The sequence below is a fragment of the Acipenser ruthenus genome, chromosome 24 (genome assembly GCF_902713425.1).
Source record: "Acipenser ruthenus chromosome 24, fAciRut3.2 maternal haplotype, whole genome shotgun sequence".
Classification (NCBI taxonomy): Eukaryota; Metazoa; Chordata; class Actinopteri; order Acipenseriformes; family Acipenseridae; genus Acipenser; species Acipenser ruthenus.
The window spans coordinates 14,750,408-14,767,879 of NC_081212.1; the positions used below are offsets into that span (position 1 = coordinate 14,750,408).

At 41.1% G+C, this 17,472-nt stretch overlaps 1 protein-coding gene across 2 annotated transcripts in view; it reads right to left on the reverse strand.

Annotated features, from left to right (window-relative positions):
- LOC117964263 (neuroplastin-like) overlaps positions 1–17,472 on the reverse strand; it is a 59,910-nt gene that overhangs the window by 35,215 nt on the left and 7,223 nt on the right. The window contains exon 2 of one of the 2 annotated variants that reach the window (XM_034907266.2): positions 2,169–2,516. The exons of the other annotated variant lie outside the window; for it this stretch is intronic. Within the exon in view, the coding sequence (XP_034763157.1) occupies positions 2,169–2,516 (348 nt within the window). The remainder of the gene's footprint in view (positions 1–2,168; positions 2,517–17,472) is intronic. 2 annotated transcript variants of the gene reach the window in all.

A 17,472-nucleotide genomic window follows, 5' to 3' on the forward strand; every position in this document is an offset into this window, starting at 1 on the left:
CCTAACGTTTAATAATATCCTTTTATGTGTGTCCTTTGTTATACGCAGATCATAATTTGCCCTGTTTACTATTCCAGCAAAAACGGCTTCTAAAAGCCCCTCTGATTTTGGGAAGCATCAGTGAAGCACAATACATCGCCTATGGGCTTCAGTACACAGCATGCATCCCTACCCCACTTCCACACAGTCAGCCTTCCAGAGGCTTTGTTGCAGGAAGAGTGAGTAGAAATGGGGAGATACAGCAGAGAATCACACAGGACACACATACTAGGATATGGAACAAGTAAGACATTTAATATCAGCAAAATGTAAATGATGCAAATTTCTATTTTTGATTTACAGTAACAGTGTAATAATGTTTGGTGCCACTGTGTTTGTATTTGATTTGGTTACAAAGGCACAAGATGGTACAGCAAAAGATCCCCTGTTTCAAAGTAAAATGAAATCATCTTGAATTATAACACAGTGACTTTGAAAAGCACACACAAGATACACAAGAAATCTACAAAACAAGCGATAGTCTGGAGTTCAAATAACATGAAAATACTTCAACTACGATACATTGCTATTCATCTATACAAAGCTATAGTACAGAAGCTGTTGATCTACCCATCCAGGTTCTACAGAGATACAGCACACAAACACGTTATACAGAGACGTTATAAACAGGGTGTCCAGCTGACCGCTTTGCATTGCAGTGGAATACATTCCAAACCAAATCGAAGGACGTCGTCTGTCGTGAGCATAAAACCTTCAGTTTTTAATAATTAATCATTTTTCGGTTTCAGTTCTGCAAAGTGGTCAACTGATATCACCTGTATTGTGTACGCTAGGAGTGTTCAGCCTGGGAGGTGTGCGGGTCTTACTGGAAGTGATGTAAAACTCCATCTGACCCCAACCACTTTCAGTGAGACCATGTCCATTTATAATTGAGCCCGTTCAATGGGAATCCTGCACATCCCGAAGATAGACATATCTACATATATCAATTACAAACAGATATTGCCAGGATACCTGTCTATATATACACATCAGGCCATAATACAAATAGGTTTGCTGTAACACTCCTTATGCATCATTTAGACTCTGTCTCAGAAATGTCTACGCTGTTTAATATATAGGCCGATATGCTTTTATGACAATAAGTGGAAACATGTACAATCAGTAGCTTGAGGTTCAACCAAAGCATTTAATGTGAAAACAATTTCTATAATCAACACAGCTAAATATATCAATCTCTCTCCTGTGTCAGGTTACAGCAAACCAATCATTTATTATGGGTGGCCTCATATATCAACACAGTATACCCACAGCCACAAACAACTATATATACACCTATAGTATTAGAGTATATATACACACAGATCTGTATATTGTGAATATACTTGCACATCACACACAATGTATGTATAGTGCATGTATGTGTGAATAGGTATCAGTGTGTTTGCAGACATTCAGTCTTACATCTACAGAAGGCACAAGGTAACAGATTGAAGCCCTGATTCCAAAACTCAAATTTATCTTGAAAGAAAAGATGAAATGGAAAGTCCTGACAGCTCTGGCAAATCCACCAGGGTCGGGAATCTGAAACAGAGACTCGAGTAAAAGAAAGACTGTTCCTTTTGTCTTCCTGCATCAGTCACAGGCTGGGCGGAAACCAAGATTGTTTGGAAAACATTTTTTCCAAGCATCTTGGGACCTGGCCTTCTATAGGATGTGACATGACTGTCTTTGAGGCAAGTAAAAAAAAAATACACAACACACACAACTTCAAATAAACAAAATGGTTAGAATGGCACAAGGAAAGCAACGCAAAACGATGACTGTACAGCAAACACCAAGACATTACAGAACAGAGGCACAGCCAAGACGAGGGAGGGAGAGAGGAGGAGGCGGGAGGAGGAGGAGGAGGGCAGGAGAGATGGGGCTGGGTTTGTGGTCATTAAAAAAACAAAAAACAAAAGGGGATACTCGCCACTGGATGCTACTTGAAAAGGAGACACTTCTGCGTTATTTGGATCACTAACACCAGAAGGAAAGGTTGCACGCGGGAGGAGGGGCACACAAAAACGTTTCATTCTGTAATCGGGGGGAAACCGGGATGGGTAGGGTTGCCTTTCACCATCTACTTCTACTACAGTAACTGCAGGGTGGGGTTGAGCACTCACTCTGCAGGACGGTAACGGTGGCCTGCGCTCGGATCCAGGTGATGGCTGGGTTCTGCCGCAGGTCGTTGCGTCGGGGGTCGTTGCTCGCTCGGCATTCGTAGGTGCCCGAGTCCTCCAGGGCGAGCCGGCTCATTCGCAGCACGCTCACCCCGTTGGCACCGTACGCCGTGTTGATCCAGACCCGCCGCTTGCGGGCCCCGTCCCACAGCTGCTTGAAGGAGTCTGCGCGGTTGATTTCTGCGTACCACCACTGGATCTCCGGCGTGGGGTTCCCAACCACGTCGCAGTACAGCTCAAAAGTGTCCCCCGTGAGCTTAGTCTCAGACATGGGCGACTTCACAAACCCAGCTGGAGAGGAAAAGTGTGTCGAAGGGGCAGGCAGGGGGAGGGAGGAAGGCAAGAGAATGCAGGAGTAAATAAAGTAAAAAAGAATAAACAAGCTGGAAAACACACTCCAGAAATAAGCAGAGAAAAATGAGAGAAACGCGAGTGCGACATGGAAGTGGACACTCAATGCACTCCCTCCCGTCGAACCTCCTCAAACCTGAAGAACCAGCAAGCACACCTGACTTCCCCATCTCTCAATACAAAAACACACACGTTATGCAAGAGTCAAATCAAATGAAACAAAAAGGGGGGTAGCCATGCTAACAGTTTAGATTCTACCACCATTTTTATTGCACCAAAAGGCCATGTTTTGTGTCAAAATGTATTAATTTTTTTAATTATTTAACACATTCTTTCAATCACAAAACACATGAAAATGCTAAAAAAAAAAAAAAAAATGTTAAAGTAGCAAACAATGCAAATGGATTCACTGTAAAAACTATAAACCTCCTAGCTAATTTAGTTCCTAATATAAACAGCACAAGCCCAATTCAATGCTGCCTTTGATCAGGGCCGTATAGGATAGACTAGCATAGCAATGCATGCAGAGCCATACTGGCTTGCCTGGCCACATCCTGGTTCAAAAGCAACATTCCTAGCACACCATTCGCTGAATTTCAGTTTTCTTTTTACTACTTTTTCAAGACTACAGCATACCACAAGTGCATAGGGTTTCAATGTGTATACTGGCATGCTAATGTTTAATGAATGCAGCCCTCCGTGTTTACATTGACACACACTGACAAAGCTTCAAAAGACTGTTTGGATCAACTAAATGCATTAAACAATGTTTGACAGTTTTAAAAATCACTCTGTGTCAGGTTTGTACCCCAAAATGTATTAAATTAGCATACAGTGCCTTGCGAAAGTATTCGGCCCCCTTGAACTTTGCGACCTTTTGCCACATTTCAGGCTTCAAACATAAAGATATGAATCTGTAATTTTTTGTGAAGAATCAACAACAAGTGGGACACAATCATGAAGTGGAATGAAATTTATTGGATATTTCAAACTTTTTTAACAAATAAAAAACTGAAAAATTGGGCGTGCAAAATTATTCAGCCCCTTTACTTTCAGTGCAGCAAACTCTCTCCAGAAGTTCAGTGAGGATCTCTGAATGATCCAATGTTGACCTAAATGACTAATGATGATAAATAGAATCCACCTGTGTGTAATCAAGTCTCCGTATAAATGCACCTGCACTGTGATAGTCTCAGAGGTCCGTTTAAAGCGCAGAGAGCATCATGAAGAACAAGGAACACACCAGGCAGGTCCGAGATACTGTTGTGGAGAAGTTTAAAGCCGGATTTGGATACAAAAAGATTTCCCAAGCTTTAAACATCCCAAGGAGCACTGTGCAAGCGATAATATTGAAATGGAAGGAGTATCAGACCACTGCAAATCTACCAAGACCTGGCCGTCCCTCTAAACTTTCAGCTCATACAAGGAGAAGACTGATCAGAGATGCAGCCAAGAGGCCCATGATCACTCTGGATGAACTGCAGAGAACTACAGCTGAGGTGGGAGACTCTGTCCATAGGACAACAATCAGTCGTATACTGCACAAATCTGGCCTTTATGGAAGAGTGGCAAGAAGAAAGCCATTTCTTAAAGATATCCATAAAAAGTGTCGTTTACAGTTTGCCACAAGCCACCTGGGAGACACACCAAACATGTGGAAGAAGGTGCTCTGGTCAGATGAAACCAAAATCGAACTTTTTGGCAACAATGCAAAACGTTATGTTTGGCGTAAAAGCAACACAGCTCATCACCCTGAACACACCATCCACACTGTCAAACATGGTGGTGGCAGCATCATGGTTTGGGCCTGCTTTTCTTCAGCAGGGACAGGGAAGATGGTTAAAATTGATGGGAAGATGGATGGAGCCAAATACAGGACCATTCTGGAAGAAAACCTGATGGAGTCTGCAAAAGACCTGAGACTGGGACGGAGATTTGTCTTCCAACAAGACAATGATCCAAAACATAAAGCAAAATCTACAATGGAATGGTTCACAAATAAACATATCCAGGTGTTAGAATGGCCAAGTCAAAGTCCAGACCTGAATCCAATCGAGAATCTGTGGAAAGAACTGAAAACTGCTGTTCACAAATGCTCTCCATCCATCTTCACTGAGCTCGAGCTGTTTTGCAAGGAGGAATGGGCAAAAATTTCAGTCTCTCGATGTGCAAAACTGATAGAGACATACCCCAAGCGACTTACAGCTGTAATCGCAGCAAAAGGTGGCGCTACAAAGTATTAACTTAAGGGGGCTGAATAATTTTGCACGCCCAATTTTTCAGTTTTTTATTTGTTAAAAAAGTTTGAAATATCCAATAAATTTCGTTCCACTTCATGATTGTGTCCCACTTGTTGTTGATTCTTCACAAAAAATTACAGTTTCATATCTTTATGTTTGAAGCCTGAAATGTGGCAAAAGGTCGCAAAGTTCAAGGGGGCCGAATACTTTCGCAAGGCACTGTAGCTGGGAATTCTTTCTCGTAATGTCTTATACTACGGCTACTGACCTCAGCACCAGGCTTGAGTGCCCACCTGGTGAAGTAAAATCTCTTAAGATGAACAAGAAGGAAAACATGAAAGACCTGTAGGTTCCACGGACTGTTCAAAATCAAAAACACGAGGCTGACAGTAACATCGGCTCTCTGCAACACTTACACAACAAAGCTCCAGAAAGTTACAAACATGCCCAGGTGGATTATCATCTACTGAGGAATGTGTTGAACTTGTATGGACTGCCGGTATATTGGATCCACAAGAACAAAAAATATACAACATTTTACTGGAGAGAGCCTTGCACCATCCCTGTGGAATTCACATTCAGGCATTTATTATTATTATTATTATTATTATTATTATTATTATTAGAACAAGAATTATTAGTCGGAAATGTGGGCAAGTAGGGAAGCCTATTCTAGATTTACTACCAGTATTTTGAAAATGTGCTCTGCTAAACATTTTGAATAATATTTTTTATATCATTAACCTGATGATCAGAATTGCTGAAGCTACCTTTCTGTAGGAAACCGTGTACATATTATATATGTACCTTTATAATATGTATGAAATATATATGCTGTCAACATTTTGTATTGCTGGTATTTGTGTAACGCTATGTCTGCATTTTTGTTTTGTTTCCCTCGCCTTTATTTTATTTTTGAGGCAGGCTGCACTTGCGGTTCTTCAACACAACCTATAAACTTCTTGTAAACCCAGTTTAAGAAAGCTATATCGCACAAGGCCAAACTGGCACACTGACCAAAATATTTAACTCCCATATTTTAATCATTTTTAATTTTGAAGGAGAATTTCTCTCCCTAATAAAACTGCATGTAAACCCAAATTGCCCGAAAGGTATGTCCAAAACAGCGTGACAGAAAGAGGAGTCTTACTTTTTATTTGTGCATGTAAACCAAGCCAATAAACCGTGGCGCACAATTGGCCAAGTGCTGTCTGGGGGCGGGGTAAGGTTAGGGTTGGCCAGAGTGTCCTCGGCTCAGTGTGCACAAGCGACCCCTGTCGACTGGCCGGGTGCCTGCGGGCCTGCCTGTAAGTTGCCCAGAGCTGCGTGGTCCTCCGATACTGTAGCTCTGAGGTGACTGCATGGCGGGCCTGCAGTGAAAAGAAGCGGACAGCTGAGAACACACGTTTCGGAGGACATGTGTCCGTCTTTGTCCTTCCCGTGTCAGCGCGGGGGTGGCAGCGGTGAGTCGGGTTTAAATAAACAATAATTGGGCTTACCAAATTGGGGAGAAAATAAGAAAAATAAATGGCGATTCCAAATTTAAATAAATAAATAAATAAATAAATAAATATTGGAGAAAGAGGCGCAATGACAGCAAACTTTCTCAACTTCAGAATCTTTTCTGATGGATCACATTTATTGTAATATTACACATTGTCCTTGTTTTCTTTAAGGAATGACAAATCTGTGTTAACGACTGCGGCCTAAAAATGTCCACGCCCTCCTATAGAGTATTTTGAGAATAAACTTGAAACTAAACGAAGCCCAGTGTGTGAAGCTTGCTGTGATAACTACACACACACACGCACGCACGCACGCACGCACGCACGCACGCACGTAGTGTACTGGGATAACTGCACACACACACACACACACACACACGCACGCACGCACGCACGCACGCACGCACGCACGCACGCACGTAGTGTACTGGGATAACTGCACACACACACACACACACACACACACACATAGTAGAGTTTTGATAAGAACACATGCATCTTCCATTCCCTTTATAAAATCTCTTAATCATAATTTCCGTTCAGTGATGAATTAAATCAGCAATAGATCTTAGGAAAAAGCTGAGAAAAGGAGGCATTACACAAGGAACGAATCCGAACTGCAGGAACACTGAGCCACCAGGGGAAGTGTAGAACACTGTGCAAAAAAAAGACCTTACTGATTTATTATTGGAACTGGCTAGCATAACGTTGCTTGAAGTTCATCCACACAAGTGGTGGTTTTATCTATTCAAATGGACGGTTTCTTATTGCAGCATTGTGTTCCACATGACTTGTTCTGTTTAAGAACCAAAATTCTGTCAACTAGATAATCCACAGTATGCATGAATATACCTCAAGACAGCGACCTTATACCAGCCCTTCAGACCCAGAGAATAATGACTAAATCTGACACTTTCTCAACAAAACACTCACAACAATACACTGTAGCCATTAGGAAATGGGAGCAGCAAGTTCCCAAGAGATTAAACACACAGGATTTCAGTGCATGTGGTCTGCACAGGCCAGCAAAGAGCGGATACAGGACCAGCATGCAGTACAGAGTGTTTAAATTATCCATTTCAAAAGTACAACTTGACAAATCAGATTACTGTTGTATTCATATCAACAACATGTGTATTTCATTCTTACAGAGAACTATGTGTACATGCATTTTGTATTTGTTTGTTTATTTAACCAGGAGATGTACCCATTGAGGCCTCATTTACAAGGGGGTCCTACATAACCATGCTACATAACCAAATCTTCTCTATATTTTACAGTGAAAAATCAAGTATGCATCATAAATGGCTTCCTGCTTTTTTATAGCAATAAACAGGGCAGGTTTTATACATTGCTCTGAAACACTAGTCTGGCAATGAAAAAGGTTTTTTCCGGCAATTGTTGAATCACTGGAAATGAGGGTTGAGGATGTTAACATTTGGTGGTTTTATTGGTTTAAACATTGCACACATATCTCGCAGTTAACAACAGACATGATTCGTTTGACATAGTCAAGAGGATTGACACTGAGCCAAGCACTCATGCTATTCCCTTGTTCCCACAAGAAATGAATTGCAATGCCCCAGAATGGTTAAATTTAGACCTATCTAATTTTAGATCGGTCCATTAAAGAGACTGCAAGGACATCCATGACAGTTACTGTCAGGCCTCTCCAAGGACAGAGCAGGGAGAGGAGGAAGAGCGGCGTTTCCATAGAAACACAGTGCACAACCACAAGTCAGGAGGCTATAGTGCAGTAAACGGAAGGCCTCATTATTGTACTGAACTGACTGGATCCTCTGAGTGATCCACAGGCACCCTGTGGTCTTTGAAAGAAACAGCTGTGGAACAAGGCCCCCAGTGAACTTGAATAAACACTCACAGCTTCTCTACATATCAGCAAAGTGGAAATATACCATTATCAAGCATTTATTACCTCTGAATTGGTCAGTGCTCAACCTTTTCTTATTAAAAGTTACAAATGAATCCCCTTAAAAAAAAACATAATGATTGAAAACAGACACAATGGTCTTACTGTAGAGGAAACCAATTCAGAATATTCATGATCGATTTAAGGATGTTTCTATTACGCTTTGTGAAATAATAAATGTGTCCTAATTTAAGAAAACAGAGTTGTATTCCACTTAAGAATACACTGATAAAGACTTTGAATCAGAATGAAAATGTTTCTTTTAGAATTTGTATAGTTGTATAATAGGGTTAACCATGAGGGTGAAGCAAGTGAATTCAGCACGACCATTACTCCTGAAATCATCTCTTCGGGAGTCACATTATCGCCCTGCAATTCAAGAGCTCTGGTGACACTATTATTATTATTTGTTTATTTGGCAGACTCCTTTATCCAAGGCGACTTACAGAGACTAGGGTGGGTGAACTATTCATCAGCTGCAGAGTCACTTACAACAACGTCTCACCCGAAAGACAGAGCACAAGGAGGTTAAGTGACTTGCTCAGGGTCACACAATGAGTCAGTGGCTGAGGTGGGATTTGAACCGGGGACCTCCTGGTTACAAGCCCTTTTCTTTAACCACTGGACCACACAGCCTCCTATTATCCACAGGTTCACGCTGTATTTCAATTGTAATTTATTCTGAACAATAATACATCTGGTATTGTAAAAGAAAGTTTAGTTTACTGGCTGTATTCCAGGAAATGTGTTACACTTCCTAGGTCACTTCCCCTCAGCAGTCTATTCTGGGTCAAGAATCTTATTGGCTGTCAGTTATTAGGGGCAGCAGCTGGTTGGTTACTAACAGGAAAGACGACCCTAAAGGGGTGGGGACAATCTCTCTCCAGATGAAATGCCCCAGGAGGTGCAAGACAATCAGAAGCAATGCCTGCAAACAGAGATGTATTTAAACTAGCACAGTACCAGATATCATGTTTTAAATTAAATACATCTTTGCTAAAACTACACATTGAGACCTAATCATTGAATGGATGTGCATGGCAACCTGCGTGCATTAAGAACAGTTACTCGCGTCTCATTGAGCTGGGAATGCAAGCAGATCTCTCCCAGGAGTCAGCGACCCACATACCTTCGACTCATCGGGCTGCTAGAACACTCCCATACTGCACTGCAACAGTGCACCTCCCCAACTCATTTAAAAACATGCTCTTTCAATATACAGTACGTATTTCAAGCACAGTGGTACCCTAAAATGTGTCCAATTTCTAGGACTGGCATACAAGGGGTGGGATATTTATTACCTATTAACCCGACACATTGTTTGTTGAATATCTTCGCATCCCCGAATACTCACTTGTGTCTCCTTCTATAGTTCATTTAGTGGATACAACAGGGAACATAATTATTTTGATTTCTCTCTCAACGGGCAGAAATCACTCCATAACTACTTAAAACCAGAACTGTGGAAAGGGCTAAAACATCCCACAATGCACTGGTACCACAAAATGTTGGGTCGGACCTCAATTCAGATTTTTTGCGAAGGACTGACAATGCAAGTTTCAATAAAATGCTTCTCAAAATAACAAATTTAATTTTGACAAAATGTACATAACTATAGATAACTAAAATATGACAAATTATTCTCTTGGCTGGCTCTTAATGGGGGTTGTAATTCTAGGGTTATGATAAAGCCAGATTTCTACCGCCGAAAGGAATTTCTAAAATTAAGGCAAATTCAGTTTCCTTTATAAAAAGTACATAATGAGCATATTAAAATGTAAAGCATTTTATTTTTATTAGCATGATACAAAGTGTTAAAGCTACTTTGCTTTGTCATACATGCAGTACTGCATGTTATCATGAATTCTGGCAATTGTTTTATACTATGCATCAAGATTGGAAAGGTCAGTGACATTAGCATAGTCGCTTGAAGGAAGTTTCCTAAATGGCACAGGACAGCCGCTAATAGGACGGATATTGTCTGAATGCATTCATGACCTTACAATGAGACTATGTTATACAGTGCTGTGCTGAGATTATACACTGCTGGCATCTCAAATAAGACATGTATCTAATCTCGGTATTCAAATCTGTCATGTGATTTGTTAAAACACCATCACATGACATATATAGTCTGTACTACAGCCTCTGAGGTCCTTACATATTCCTAGCAACGCTAAAGTAACAGTACCACATATTACAAATCACTCATAGCAACAGTGCGTATACAAAGCAGTGCTCAGACGTGCTCACTCTTCAACTAATTCTTAACGAAAGGGCCGCTAAAAACACGAAGATGTAATAAAACCATGTAATGCCATCTGCAATGCCTCCTCTCCAATAACACAGACCTGAAGTCATGGAGCAATAAAGCAATGAGCATCAAGACCTAAATCAGGATATCTCCACTCCAATAACACAGACCTGAAGCCATGGAGCAATACAAACATCAAGACCTGAACCAGGATATCTCCTCTCCATTAACACAGACCTGAAGCCATGGAGCAATACAAACACCAAGACCTGAACCAGGATATCTCCTCTCCAATAACACAGACCTGAAGCCATGGAGCAATACAAACATCAAGACCTGAACCAGGATATCTCCTCTCCATTAACACAGACCTGAAGCCATGGAGCAATACAAACATCAAGACCTGAACCAGGATATCTCCTCTCCAATAACACAGACCTGAAGCCATGGAGCAATACAAACATCAAGACCTGAACCAGGATATCTCCTCTCCAATAACACAGACCTGAAGCCATGGAGCAATACAAACATCAAGACCTGAACCAGGATATCTCCTCTCCATTAACACAGACCTGAAGCCATGGAGCAATACAAACATCAAGACCTGAACCAGGATATCTCCTCTCCAATAACACAGACCTGAAGCCATGGAGCAATACAAACATCAAGACCTGAACCAGGATATCTCCTCTCCATTAACACAGACCTGAAGCCATGGAGCAATACAAACATCAACACCTACCGGGATATCTCCTCTCCAATAACACGTACCTGAAGCCATGGAGCAATACAAACATCAAGACCTGAACCAGGATATCTCCTCTCCAATAACACGTACCTGAAGCCATGGAGCAATACAAACATCAAGACCTACCGGGATATCTCCTCTCCAATAACACGTACCTGAAGCCATGGAGCAATACGAGCCTCAAGGTCTAAACCGGTTTCTTAGTTCGCCGCTGCCATCCACAAACCAAAAGCAAGATTTACTAAAACAGATCTGGACCAAGTATAATCGGGTATAATGGAAAACTCTTGTCCTCTCGGGTTGATATAGTATCCTCCAGAAGCCAGTATTGCCTGAACCCAAATAATCTCATCAAGACCCTATCCTCCCTCTTGGCCTATACATCTGACTGAATTGGTATCCTTGGGGGGCTTTGATGAATTTTAAATAATTTACGATTGAAAGCATTTTTTTGTTATAGTCTATCACCCAGGCAGTTCTGTTTTCTTTACATTGCTATTGATTTATCAACAAGGCCATTTTTACCTCCTGTTCAGTTTCACTGCCTGGTTACCATTTTGTCAAGTAACAATTGCTACAAAACAACTGAATTGATTTCCTTGTCTTATCCAATCGACAGTCTTTGCCTGAGAGAGACCCAGGACTGAATGGCAGACCGGTCACAATATTATATGTATCACACCTTTGACATTAAACAAGATGAAATAATCACCTGTTAAAAGATATGATGAAATTTGTATTTATTTTAAGGATTGTTTGGACTATACTGTAGGTAGCTGTGCTGTGCGTTAGGTTTTGTATTACAATACTTTTCATTTGATAAGTTTAATCGTTTCACCCTTACCTGTCACATGCACCACAGTATATTCACAAGCAGCAGCATTGACCTGATCAGAGTAATCTATAAATCCAGTTCAACGCCCAGCTATACCTCCATGCTTATGGTTGCTATCCCATCCACCCCCATCAGCTCCCAGACAATACGACAGCATCAGCAATGTGGAGAGTAAACAGAGAAGGTCCCTCAAAGGATTGTGCTCAATATTTGATTAGGAACTTGAGCTGTGCTGGTGAAGTTTCACCTCTATCTCCAATGATAGTTAAGTTTCACCTCTATCTCTATTATCCAGCATCTCTCTAACCAAATGCTGTATGTTACTAACACAGTTGCCTCACAATATTCATTGGGTTTGTAGAAAATGGCAGTTTTTATTTTCAATATGGATTTCAAGCAGCAAACAAATCAATGGAAATCAAATGTTGTTAAAAACACAACAATTAGCCAATTGATAGCAAACCTACATTAAATCATATGTAAATTGTCTCATAAGAAGAGACTATTTTCACTCAAACTAAGTCTTTTTATTCTCCCAACACACTTCCTCCAGTATTACATATTGGTCTGAATTGTGCAGTTTTGAAAGAAACTTTTTACACACTGCGCTGGGTTAAAGAAATCTTTCTTTGCAAGCCATGCTTTCAGAGTGTTGCAATTCCTTAGGCATTGCTCTGTCCTCTTCCACACCTTCTTTCTTGTCAGTAACCAATCAGCTGGTTCCCTACTGCCCGGCATGCCCCAGAAGACACTGCTGAGGTGAAACAACCTAGGAAGTGAAACATTACCAGACTTCCTGAGAATAAGGCATAGAAACTGAGAACCTTCTTTAACACAGTACAGCACCAGATATCATGCTTTACAATAAAAACCCATGTTTGCTAGAATATATGTCAAACCTTAAAATTGTGGACCTATACAGCAAATGGAAGAGCAGGACGGGTAAGATGTAGATCATTATGTGTTCGCACCAATCACTTTAAAGACACATAACTGTTGAAGGACAGCAGTGTATGTATAAAGAATGCACCATGAACGTTCATGGAGTACTAGCTATTCCAGAAATAAGGATGCCAAATAACCTCCTGCACCACCATCCTCATGAGGGAAATAACCACAACACTCTAGAACTGTTCATGTTTATACAACAGTGAATGCAAAAAATATGTTTAAACCGAAAATGAACAAAGCAAACCTTTGCATCTGCTGCTTTAAGTAACCCGGTGCGATTTGGAACAGTTTTAATCACCCACTCATTCTCCCTTGGATATATTCACTCAGCAGCGTTGAATATAAAACAAGTTATTTGATGCTAGATCTCTCAACACTTGTATACATTTGCATGCAGGTTATTGGCAGTTCAACAGCAGACAGTATTTCACTTTATGTGGAACTGTAACAGGGTGATGTGTTACGTGTGTGGGTAGTCACTGGAAAATACTGACACAGACACAGAGCATTAGTGTTGATACGCAACTCAGGCACACAGATTCAATTTTCAACACAGGACTGACACTAGGGTACCAGCAATGGTTGACCTAGTGTCACATTTAATAAAGAAATAAAAACAAAAACAAAGCTAAAAATAGAAGTTTGCCACACAAAATGACGAGCGCTAGTCCCACTAAAAGGAATGTCCCGCTAAAAGGAACGTCCCACTCCAGGAACCTGCTACTCTACGGTAACCCTCTCTATATTGTTTTGGGATCCACATCCCCTAAGCTGACCTACTTCTGTTCTGTTGTTTCCGAAGTCCTGGCCTCCCAGCGACTCCAGGCCATTCCAACAGTTTTGGCTGGGCAGTCTCCTTCACAGGCCCCGTCTTGCAGTTAAAGGGTTCCGTGGTAGTAGTTCCTGCAGAGTGGACGCTTCCCTCCTCAATGTCAACAAACACACAGTGTCCGTGGCATTGCAATCGCCCCGAGCTGTAGCGCAGCTGCTTTTTGAGCTCTGTGCAGCATCCCCAGGCATGCCCCCCAGCCAATCCGGACCTCCCGATCAGCTTAGTTCAGGGCGAGCCTCCCGCTCAGCTGGTTGCTTAGCAACGAGTCTCGGGCTGCGCGTCTCAGCTGATTTCTCCCAGGCACACACACTTGCGTAGGAACCAGCGACCCGGCTCCCTGTCACAGGAACTCACTTGTTTCAGAGATCAAGTATAGAGGATTCTTCATTGGCTGTGGGTTCTGTTGATCCAATATTAAGTTATATATCTGTCTATACCTTTCTGTGAGCTTGCCTGGAAAATTCTAACTGCCGGAACAAAATGGCCTTTCAGCTTGGCTGGTCCCACCCTCTTTAAGGTCTCAATGTCACATGGAATGAGGACGTCTCAGACAGGTAAACACAGATAGAGGTGATATAACGCAATATTGGATCAAAGAAGCCCAGAACCACTCAACATAATCATAAAAAGTCAAGGGAAAGGGGGCAAAATAAAGAACAGAAACTAGTTGCTCAGACATCCTTAATTCGATGCAAAGCATCCAGCCATTGGACAACATTTTATGTGAAATAGTCTTTCCTTATCGCTATGACTGAAAATAGCATCACTGAAAAATATCTCAGCACTGAACAGCACTCAAACAGACACAAGCACAGGTATTCAAAGCAAATAGCCAAGGGGAGAAGAGTCTCTCACAGTCTCCTTAGCTCAGAGCACTGCTGGGATGAGCTTGGTAACAGCTTTTAAGCCTATATTTGGAAGTTTCAGGTGATCTCTGCTGTGTCCTGAGCTTGATCTGTAAGACTGTATGAGTGGCTCAGCTGTAAGTCACAGTAATCACTCCCTGTGATGCACTGCTTGTTTGGACGCTTCGCACCTGTGCTGCCGCAGAGCTGCTCAGAGGCAGGGCTGGTAACAGGATTATCACCCTGCATGTGTTCCAGAGAGCAGGGAGGTGGGCAAGTTAGGAGATGTGCGTCTGTTCTGTACTGTTCATCGGCACGCATTCACAAAGCAACGCGGATATTGCAATTGCGCTCAGACAAACTGAAAAAACTGAAAGTAAAAATCAACAACAACAAAAAAGCTGTTTAATGATACCAGACATTGTTCACGTCCCAGTTTGTTTACATGGCCACTTTCCTGGTAGTAGAGGGTATGAATGTTATATGTAAACAAAGAGTTTATATATTTGAGGTTGCATGGGTTTTACAAGAAACATCTATATAGCTTGAGAGCACTACATTAAAAAATGTATATATATATATATACATTTATATATATACGAGGAACTGGATCCACTGGTTTAGTTTGTTTGTTGTATATGACTGTTGACACCAATACATATTTTATGTATGTGTATGACAAGTGGGCTCATCAAATGTACAAGGAAAGCCAATTCTGCAGGTGTAAGTTTCCTGTTGACCTCAATTGAAAATTACACAAACGTCATCATTGTGACGTTTGTGTTACTGTCACAGCATTCTCGCAAGGCTTAGCAGGTGAACCCCATTCTTTGAGCCACAATAACCCTTCCAGTGCCTGCGATGCTGACTGGTACGCTGCACTGAATGTTGAAAGCGTATAATAAATGCAAGCTAGGCCAGTACTGATTCCGGACTGGGAGGCCCACGTGCATCCCAGTTAGAATATCTTTGGCACAGCTTTGTGACCCCCACCCCCCCCACCCCCCACCCCCCAAAATTAATCTGATACTCTCCATATCTTCTGAAAAAGAGTATCCTAACCAAGTTCCATAACAAAATGATAATCGATTTTCTAGATACAGGTACAAAAATGTGTTTCAAGAATTTGAATTCATTCTGGTCTGGCTTCAAAAATGCACGTTCTTAAAAACAAGAAGAACTAGTGTACTCTGGTCCCTCGTTATAAGGCATCCCTTTATACCGCGCAACAGGTTATAAGGTGGTTTGGTCATGGCTCACATTTGCCTTAGAATATCATTGCACTAGCACTTGTATTATTCTTAAAAAGCGGGACACAAATTCACAGTTTCTTACCTATAGCTCCCGAAACAAGAAACTTGATTTGATCAAATGGAAGAGTTCCCCTGCCACTGCCTGGTTTTAAATGGTGCATTAAAAGTATTCAGTATTTAAAGACGTGTTCTTTACATGAATAAATACAACAAGAATAAGTGTATGTGGTTACCACGGCCACCACCTCCACTGTTTGCCAATATTGTAGCACTCATTTCATACTTATTGTTTTTTATAAATCGTGATGTCTGTGTTTTGGGGCAGCCTTGCTCATTAAAGATGAAAATGATGTTGAAGTTGTCCAAGACGTTATTTCAAACAGTTTTTACATGTTGACATGTCTAGACAAGCTTTGAGATATGAAGCATGAATATCTTTTTCTTATTTGGTGATCTGGAGTGAATAGTTCTCTTAATGGATCTCATTTTGGAATCATGCATTCATTCAAATCCACTGTTCAAAATTTTAAAAGGTGCATGTATCTGCTACTGTTCGCTGTGTCAGTTAACCCACTTTAGAACCACCAATGTGCATTTTAAATGGTAACAAATACCTATATAAATCCTTGGGGTTGAATTTGAACAAAATACATTTTTAATCTAATTTATTTGTTGAAAAGAAGGTAATAGTTCATCAATACTCCACCCACCAGGGTTAAACTCGGTAGCTACCATAAAACTGTCATTTTTGGTGATTTCAATTCTGCTAACCAGATGAAGCCTCCATATCTTTTATCCCTTCACTCTCCTACAGATTCCACTCAGCTAGATGTTTAACCTCATTCAGGAGATTGTTGCTATGGGACAGAAAGAGTAACTTCCTGAAGCTTGTTGCCAAGGCAACCACTTACTATTAAACAGCCCTTGGTTTTGATGAGTAAATACGGTTTAAAGATTCATGAAACTGTCGGCTATTTTAAGAAACGTTCCATGAATATTTGAAATATGAATTAATGCCAATCTAACATTATGTAATCTGATGCTATTTTAGCAGCAGAACTTGTTAAATCGATGTTCTGTAACTGGCTACAGTGCGAGTGTATACTTTCACTGCTCTGCACCCGAATGAAGGACAAACAGGAGAAGATATCCGGATTTGGTTTTTGTACATCAGAACAATTTCATGTGAAATCACTGAACGATATAGGCGCGTTCAGTAACAGACATTCGACCCCATGACTATGAAACCAAACCAGAGCTATCAGTATCACGAGAAAGGAAATCATGGCCTACCCCCACCATAGAGGCATCTTTAAAAGAGGTCAGAATTCTAGGGATCGTCTGGTTAAAACTGATTTGCCTTCCTTTCCTCAACAAGTACTCTTAACACCTATACCAGATGGGAATTATAAATGTGGAGCACGTGCTCAATGTAACAGCACTTTGAAATGCCATTCTTTCAAACATCCACTTACCGGCAAAATAATTCCTATTAAAGGTATA